The sequence below is a fragment of the Fundulus heteroclitus genome, chromosome 16 (genome assembly GCF_011125445.2).
Source record: "Fundulus heteroclitus isolate FHET01 chromosome 16, MU-UCD_Fhet_4.1, whole genome shotgun sequence".
In the NCBI taxonomy this organism is placed as follows: Eukaryota; Metazoa; Chordata; class Actinopteri; order Cyprinodontiformes; family Fundulidae; genus Fundulus; species Fundulus heteroclitus.
In genome coordinates, this window is record NC_046376.1 from 26,901,215 (window position 1) to 26,910,073 (window position 8,859).

The 8,859-nt window shown below is 41.5% G+C and overlaps 1 protein-coding gene across 1 annotated transcript in view; it reads left to right on the plus strand.

The window, feature by feature from the left end:
- Positions 1-8,859, plus strand: part of csf2rb (colony stimulating factor 2 receptor subunit beta) — a 17,684-nt gene continuing 8,825 nt past the window's right edge. Inside the window, exons 1-12 of the mRNA XM_036148710.1 lie at positions 1-240; positions 1,460-1,683; positions 2,900-3,023; positions 3,120-3,295; positions 3,388-3,542; positions 3,648-3,792; positions 5,596-5,728; positions 5,814-5,968; positions 6,838-6,968; positions 7,072-7,255; positions 7,420-7,516; positions 7,603-7,669. Coding sequence (XP_036004603.1) covers positions 1,578-1,683; positions 2,900-3,023; positions 3,120-3,295; positions 3,388-3,542; positions 3,648-3,792; positions 5,596-5,728; positions 5,814-5,968; positions 6,838-6,968; positions 7,072-7,255; positions 7,420-7,516; positions 7,603-7,669 — 1,473 coding nt within the window. The 5' untranslated portion in view covers positions 1-240; positions 1,460-1,577. The remainder of the gene's footprint in view (positions 241-1,459; positions 1,684-2,899; positions 3,024-3,119; positions 3,296-3,387; positions 3,543-3,647; positions 3,793-5,595; positions 5,729-5,813; positions 5,969-6,837; positions 6,969-7,071; positions 7,256-7,419; positions 7,517-7,602; positions 7,670-8,859) is intronic.

Genomic DNA, 8,859 nt, shown 5'->3' on the forward strand with positions numbered 1-8,859 from the left:
AGCTGTTTGTCACTTTTGGGTGTCGCTCCACACAGAAGCAAAAACAACTGATTGTGCGCGACAGACAAGCTGACATTAAAAAAGTCAGCCTGGACAGAAAGGGGAAACTGAAGCCGTGACACAGGAAACTCCCACAGAGTTCTCGTCAATGTTCATAAGGAGCTGTCAGACAAGAAGGAAGCAGTGACGACTGACGGACAAAGGAAAAGTACTCCTCATCAATGAGAACAAGTGAGCTGGGTGAGTTTTAATTTGATTTCTTTTCTACCACCAGAAATCTAGCCGTCTATCTATACTGTCCGATCATATATGGTATTGATGAAACCGATAATAAGATAGATAGATAGATAGATAGATAGATAGATAGATAGATAGATAGATAGATAGATAGATAGATAGATAGATAGATAGATAGATAGATAGATAGATAGATAGATAGATAGATAGATAGATAGATAGATAGATAGATAGATAGATAGATAGATAGATAGATAGATAGATAGATAGATAGATAGATACATAGATAGATAGATACATAGATACATAGATAGATAGATACATAGATAGTTTCACGTCGCCCACCGTGTCAGACGCTACAGGCATCAACAGGTGGACTTTTCTGACTTTTTTTTACTGGATTCCTGATATTCGCCTGTTGGGGATTCCCCCCGACCGGCTATACTCTAAAACAGCAGCTTAGAAAGTAAAAATTATGCCCGAGAGACCCTCCAAAACCCCCCGTTTACAGTACAGGCGCCAATATTCTTCTCTGCAACCATCGACTGAAACATTTTGATCTTTAGATGTTGTTTCCCCTTTTCGAAGTTTCAAGCCAAAGGTTTAAAGTATGTTTCAGAACGCTTTGTAAATAATTTTGAAGCATAATTTCAAGATATATTTGCAGGAATTGATGGGATTTTCGCTTCACATTAACTGTTTTAGTAGACGGGTATTTTAAAAGCTATAAAGGTATAAATCTTATTTTGTAAATTTTCCAGTAAATACATCATTGGTAGATTAAACTGTGCACTTCTGCTATATCTGTGAAAAATTATTGACATAATGAGTATTTAAGATTATGCGAAAATAAGATTTTTAAATTACCCATATTTCTTAAAAATCCTAGTAAATGTAGCTGAAACGGTTCGGGGTTCTCTGTTGTCTTTGCGTTAATCCGGTGGGGAAAAAATCTCCTTTTATACACAAATGTCTACAAAAAGTCAACTTTCAATTCGCGCCATGTATTTATTTATTTAATCATGCCAATGTGTGTGCTCCCCAGAGTCTATTCTTTTCTCTTTTTTTTTCTATATCACATGTGAGAAAGAGAGATAAGAGGAAGGCGGATGTGTGGTGACATCCCACAAACAGCGCACACTCAAAGTGGAAGCCTACTGGTGATGTGGTCATGACTCATTTCTACATTATTTCTAGTAAATGAACTGTTTCTACTCTACAGTATATGTAAAACAACAGCCTCGCCTCTGAGGCCCGGGCGTCTTGATCATGTGAAGATACGCAGCTGAAAGACTAAAAAAGAAACAGGACTCGGTCGACCCTTGCTGTCCGGTGAGGCGATGGCTCTCCTTTGGATCTTGATGTGGTCGGTACTCCCGAATCGGGCTCTCCTCTCTGGGCAGGATCGATGCGACCTTCATAAGAGCAGCAGCAGCAGCAGCAGCAGCAGCAGCAGCAGCAGCAGTGAGTATCCACCTGAAAAGAAGATGTAGCCAAAGGATTGACCGCAAGTTTTCTGTTGATTTGACGCGTATTTGTTAGACATGAGACTTTGTAACTTTGGGTTTACAATATTTAGGACTGATGGACAGTAACTACAAAGTATTTGGTATCTTATAATTCGTCAGCTCAGATGGTCCTGCAACCCTTTTGCTGCACAACCAGGTGTTAGGTTTTAGTTTATTACTATTTTAAATAGGGCCTGCTTGATTTGGACAGCCGTTTTCCTGACAGAGATGCGGACATCATTTAAAAACTGCATTTTGTCTTTCCTTGAGTCACGGCTGTCTGATATAAAAGTCTGTTTGATTATCTGAAATATTTAAGTGATTAAGTGAGACAAAAAAAAGCAAAAACGATAGAAAACCTGCAAGGGGGCAAACACTTTTTTTCTCGGCACTGTACATAGAATCCAAGTTGGTCTGGATTCATTTTAAAGTGTTTCATTCACGTATAACCCAGGTAAAAAGCGACATTCAGACCCAATGTGACCTTTTAGCTCAATCTACACAATAAACTCAAATAAAGCCATGCAAAAAATTAATAGCTGAGAAATTTTTTTAAACTTTTCCACAAGAAAGGGCAACTTTAACTTGGGAGGTTTTGTCCTATAAAAGCTAAAGTTGGGGTTTCAACCTGCTTTTCTGATCATTATTTATAATGATGTACTCTGCCATTGTGTTCATAAATGCTTCTTAGTGCACTTTGCTCTTTGAAGGAGTTACTGTAAAAGGTAGAGCTGCGTCTAGAGACATCAGAGGAGAGCTGAACCTGAACTTGAGAACTTGGGTTCAGGTTCGTTGTGTGAAAACCTGAGCAAGAAGTTGAGTAAAGTTCAGCTTCATTCCAAAAAAAAAAAATTAAGAATCAACTCAAGGTGTTCTCATGTGTCATAGATATATATATATCTATGACAGTTTGAGACTAATGTTGTTTCAGATGTTAGGAATGTGTGATAATGGCTATTGACAGAACACTAATATTTTTCTCTGAACTGAGATTGTCTGGAGAGATAAAAACTCCACAGAATCTCCTCTTTAAAGAAAGCCCCCTTTAATTACCACAGATCTCCATGTGGCAATGAAAGATTATGACAAGAAACGTAATGAATCTCAAGTTTAATGTCCTTTAGCCTTAAATTTACCAGTCTTTCTCCTTCCAGTGTCTCCGTGGCTGCGGTCCTTGCAATGCCACAATGACTACAGGTCTCATGTGGAGTGTAAGTGGAAGGCACCAACAAACCCGACCCTGCAGGTCTGGGTGAAGGAAGCTAGCGACAGGAGCAGGTAAATGGAGCGGAGAGGACAAGAGCAACATTCATAGAAGTTACCGCCTTCAGAGACGGTTTCCTGTCCAACAGATGTGTGTCTCTGTCCACGCAGTGAGTTGTGTGTGCCTGTCGAAGCAGAGAATGCAACAGAGGATGGAGTTGTCCGCTGCAAATATGAAACTCCTGTATTTACCATGGGCATCAACCATACTGTCTTCTTCACGGACAACCGGACGACGAGCCTCTGCTCATCCTCCCAGCACACACCTCAGGATCTCGCACGGCACTGTGAGCACAGATAACAATTAAATGAGCCATGGCAGCGTATTTAGAGCCAAACGAAATCTTACAGTGTGTGGTTGTCTGACGGTGTTGCGCAGTGAGAGCCCGCCCGCCGGGGAATCTGTCTGTGTCTGAGGGAAGCAACGGAAGCAGAACGCTGCGGTGGTCCAGCCCGTATCCTCCGGCGTCCTCCCTGAACGAGAACCTCACGTATCAGCTCAGCTTCAGGGCCCAGGCTGAGGACAGTTGGACTGTAAGTTCAAAACATCGTCTGACTAGATTTCTGTGCAGCTTGTAAGACACGATTGTTTCTGTTTTTAATGGTAATTGCACCCCACGCACATCCCTCCCTAACCAGATTGAGACCGTTGAGAACACCAGCCTGACAGTTGAAACACAGAGGATGCTTCCTGGCCGTAGATACGAAGCCAGGGTGAGAAGCAGGGCCGGTCTGGGCTGGTGGAGCGAATGGAGTCCTGTGGTGGTTTGGAGAACTGCAGACGGTGAGTGAAATGACGCGTCGACAAAGCACTGCAGTGTAGGGCAGGGATTTTAGACCTCTTGAACTTTTCCACACTTTGTCACATTCCAACCACAAACTTTAATGTTCTTTATCTGGATTTAATGGGATTGGCTGACACAAAGTTTTCTGTAAATGACATTTTTATACCCCTTTTACTCTGATAACCCTAGATGAGATATAGGGCAAGGATCGGAATAATACTATTGTGTAAATGTGCTATGTAATTACAGTATTAATGCAAAGGCCTAAGATGTTTGTTAGAGAACATTAGTGAGCAGATAGCATCAAGAAGAAACACAGCAGACAGCTTAGGGATACAGTTGTGGAGGAGTTTAAACCAGTTTTATGTTGTTCTACAGTATCCCCAAACTTTAAAAGTATATAGCCACATTATATGCCTACGCCAAAAAGACCAAAGTCCAGTTGATCATTATAAAATAAGGTTATTTACTCCAAGTGTCCATCCAGATAGTGTTTTGATAGTTATTTTTGAGCCTGAATAGAACCCCAGCATGGACGCAATGAGCAGATATTTACATATGTGGTGTCATCTACCAGCAGTACCACAGAACTATCAGAAAGCCACATGGTGACTAATAAATCACTACCAAATAATGCCGAACTGAGCCTGACCCCTCTGAAGTGCCTCGCGGTAAAGCGGCAGCTCAGCGTGATCTAAGACCAACCGTTATTAAGTAAACCGATCTATAGCAACTCTAAGAGCCTCATATCAGAATATCAAGGAGAAATAAAATTCCCGTTCATAAATGGAAACAGGGACACAGCATCAAGGTAAAAACCAATCAATCAATCTATCTATCTATCTATCTATCTATCTATCTATCTATCTATCTATCTATCTATCTATCTATCTATCTATCTATCTATCTATCTATCTATCTATCTATCTATCTATCTATCTATCTATCTATCTATCTATCTATCTATCTATCTATCTATCTATCTATCTATAATGTTGTTTGTACTTAAGACTGTAGAGGCTAAGAAGAGAATTGCTATCACTATTATAACCGCATAGGCTCGAACATTCACTCCCATCAATCAACTCTGCGGTCACGTCTGATTAACGGCAGGTTTAGCTTACGGCATTCCAGTCTATTCCCTCTTGCAATCATATATTCTTTTTTTTATATATTTTTTTTATGTATTAATCTTGGACATTTCTTGACTTTTTCCACAGTTCAGGAGATGCTAACAGCCATTAGCTGCTTCCTACACACACGCAGTGTTGTACTTCTGTTGTTATTATAAATAAACATGGAGGGCTTTATTTACTAAGAAATTTGAGCAAAAACAAAGCGTAAAACGGCGAAAAAAAGAATTCATACACCAGCAGAGCGTGATAATATTTCATAAAAACGTTGTATGCAACCAGAGTGAGTTCCTAACGTACCAATTCAAAAAATGCCAAATAATCAAGAGCTGTGTGGTAGAAGGCCGGTTCTACTATTGAAACAGAGGGGCTGAGCATAAACGCAGGCCGCACACGTCACCACAAATATTTCTTCCTCCCACTTTTCACCCACGTACTACTTTCTGTGGGCCTTGAACGTAGAATCCCGGTAAAATCTAAGGAAATCTGTGTTTGCAAAACAATAAGGCGTAAAAGTTTCAAAGGGGTGGGAGACACTGAAGATCAAACTGTTTTGCTTTTCTTTCTATACGTGTCAATCTTCTGGGTTATTTCAGTTTTTTTGGGAACTACCTCCGGTGCTTTCTAGCCGCGTTTGTAACTTTCTTTTTCTGTTTCTCCGGGCACCAGACTTGGGGCAGGTTCCCTCTTTGCACTGCGTTCTGGAAGGAGAGAAGCAAGTGATGTGCAGCTGGGAGGTGAGCAGAGAGCTGGCTCGTCTCATCACCTATCAGCTGGCCTGGCGACACAACCACACCGCGCAGTAAGTTGGACACGAAGCTGGCCGATGCCGTGGTTTCGGAGGGGGAAAAATGTGTCTGAACTGATGCGAGCTTTGATCCTTTAAGGTTTGAGAGACGCTGCCTGAACCCAGCTGTGACTGATGACACCAGAGGGACTGAGGTGAGGTACAGCTGCCTTCTCACTGATGTGGACCCTGAGCGTCTGACGCTGAGGCTCCTGCCGACACACAATGCCAAGACCTTCGTAGCCCACAAACACAGTGAGTCCACACAGAATGCAGAGGGGGGGGGGGGAACTGAAGGGGAAGCAGAAGTCTCTCAGTGCTTATCTGAGCGTATCAAGCTGAATGAAAAACGCACAAGGGGCTGATAAAACCACAGGAAGCTCTGCAGGCGAACGGTGGTTAACCAGGTTCCTGTCATGGCTGCACAGCACCCCCTAATGTTTGATGTGTGCTATTGCATCTAAATCAGTTCATCCCAGCAATCTCTGATCAGGTCCTTGACTTCAGGATGGAGGCGCTGGTGGGTGGCCAGCTTGTTAAATACTGGCCCCCAGTGGACGTTTTTATCATTCATGGGCTCAAAAATGTGGGGGAAAAAATGTAAATAGACCCGCATAACGTCATATTATGCATGTAAAAAAAAAGAAACTGTATCAATTATTAGTGAAAAAAGATTTCATTAACCAGACTAATTTAACGCATTATTTAAAATATACAGTCTTGCAGTATTGCTCTTGATGACCCTAATCAAACCTCCGAGGCCTTCAAAGGCCATCTGGAGTCAAACCATTTCATACAGATGAACCTTGTTTAATTTGGTGACTTTGGAAGGTAGTTGCGCTTTATTTAGGGTTAATAAGGAAAGATTGCAGAATGGATATGTACGCCCCAGTTTGCCGGTTTCTAAATGGGCGAAAAAAATGTTCAAAACGTTTGATTATGCTTCGACTTCAAGTTTTAGGTTAACGTTATACTTTTGCAGAACCCCATATTCCTGCATGAATGGCAGCATTATGCTGAATATAGTTTCAAAATGGCAACAAAAGCGTGAACCTAATCACATGACAAATCCAGCGAATCACTTATTATTATTCAAGCTATGAAACAATTATTTCTTTGAACAGTCCGTCCCGACTCGCCACAGCGGGTGAAAGTGAGGGAGGAGAACGGTGACTGGGTCGTGGAGTGGTCTGCACCAGCCACGGCACCTATAGTGCTGTTTTATCAGGTCTGGTATTACAGTGCAAAACATCAGGTAAGAGAATTTAACATGATTTTTTTTTGCTGCTAATCCCCCTTCTAGCCACTGAAAACCTGAACGCGCATGGCTTGTGTGTTGTTTCGTTTCCTGCCGTCAGGGTTCTTCCGTGCAGCTGAACATCTCCGGCGGGTCCACATGCGTCACCATCCTGGGAACATCACTTATCCCGCTCCAGGACTATGAGGTGAAAGTCAGGTCGCTGGTCGCCCCTGGACACAGTTTCAGCTACGAAGGAATCCCCTCAGAATGGTCCAATCCTGTGAACTGGACCTCAAATGAAGGTGTTTACAGTGTTAGAGTACACTGTTGATTCTCCCCTGCTGTTTTAGTTTTCTTGTTTTCTCTGAAAGACCTGGGGGGGGAAAAAAAACTCTAATTACGATGACAAAATGAACCGGCCCCTTTCAGGAAACACCTCTTTAATCTGGTTTCTGTTCCCTGACAGCCACCTGGTCAGTCACCAAACTGATTTATTTCTTCAGCGGTCTGATTGCAGCCGCGGCCTGTCTGGCTCTGTACCACACCGTTCCAGTTTGCCAGAAGTAAGCCTTTACGTTTTTTAATGAATCAGGTTTTCTTTGGAATTAAGAATTAAGGTAGATTTATTTATCATTTTTTCATCGTTAAGGAAAGTTGTGTCTTGGGTGGACTCGGTTCCCTCTCCAGGCAAAAGCAAGATCCTGTCTGAGATCAAGGTGAGGCTGGATTATTTACTTTGAGTGCCTAAAGTGTTTTAAACTCTTTAAAGTGTTGTGAAAAATGTTTGTCCTCTGACGGATTTCTTCTGTTTTTGCTTTTTTTTTTGCCACAATCAGATTTTACTATTGGATACAGATACCCTGAGTTAATAGTAAAGAAGTATTAAAAGGGTAATTTCATTTATAAAGGGAAATAATAAATTAAATTATTTTGCATAAACGTTTGAATGCAACCAAGTTGGAGGGTTGAAGGGTGAATGGTGTGTTTAAAGTCATACTACAGCATCTGAATTGTATTTAAGTCCAGACTTTGGCTAGGCCAAACCATAACTTAATTTTTGCATTTTTCAGTCAGAAGTGGCCTTGCTACTGTGCTTTGGATCATTGTCCTGCTATAGGAACCAAAGGTCTGATTGGGCTTAAGGTCCTGCAATGATGGCTGAACAGTCTCCTTTTGGATTTTCTGGTAGAGAGCAGACTTCCTGATTCCATCGTTTATGGCGAGTTGTCCTTTTTATGAGGAGGCAAAGCAGCCCCAAAGCCTCACAGCACCGCCACCATGTTTGACTGTCAGTATGATGGTCTGCTTTCTTAAATGCTGTGTTATTTTTAGGTCAGCTGTAACACAACACACAGCTTCCTAAAATTCTACTTCCCCTAGATTCTTGGAGATCTTCAAGAAACCTCTGGGGTGTATGAGGAACTAGGCTTTTGGTATTTTCGGTCAGCAGTGATTTTGATCTTGGAACGCTCCCATTGAGGCCATTTTTGCTCTAACTGTTCTGATTGGTGAACCATGATCTCTGAACTTAACTGAGGCAAGTGATGCTTGGAGTGCTTTTCTATTATTTATGTTATACGTTTGTTTTTGGTTTTTATCACCTGGAGTAATTTTGGCTGACCGGTTTCTGATGGGAAGGGTCACCACTGCTGCATGGTTTCTCCAGTTGTACATTATGCCTCCGACTTTGGCCTCACAAAATGTTAGAAACCGCTTTGTAACCCTGTCCAGACTGAGAGATATCGATTACTTTGTTTTTCTACTGTTTGTGGTTATTTTTTTAGATGAAATGTTGTTTTCTGTGATTTTTTTTAGCTGTAAGAAAGGTTCTATTTAAATCATTTATTGTGTCTGAAGATCAGGTCTGAGTAGTATGTAGTTTAAGCACAGCTAATCCATGATTTAA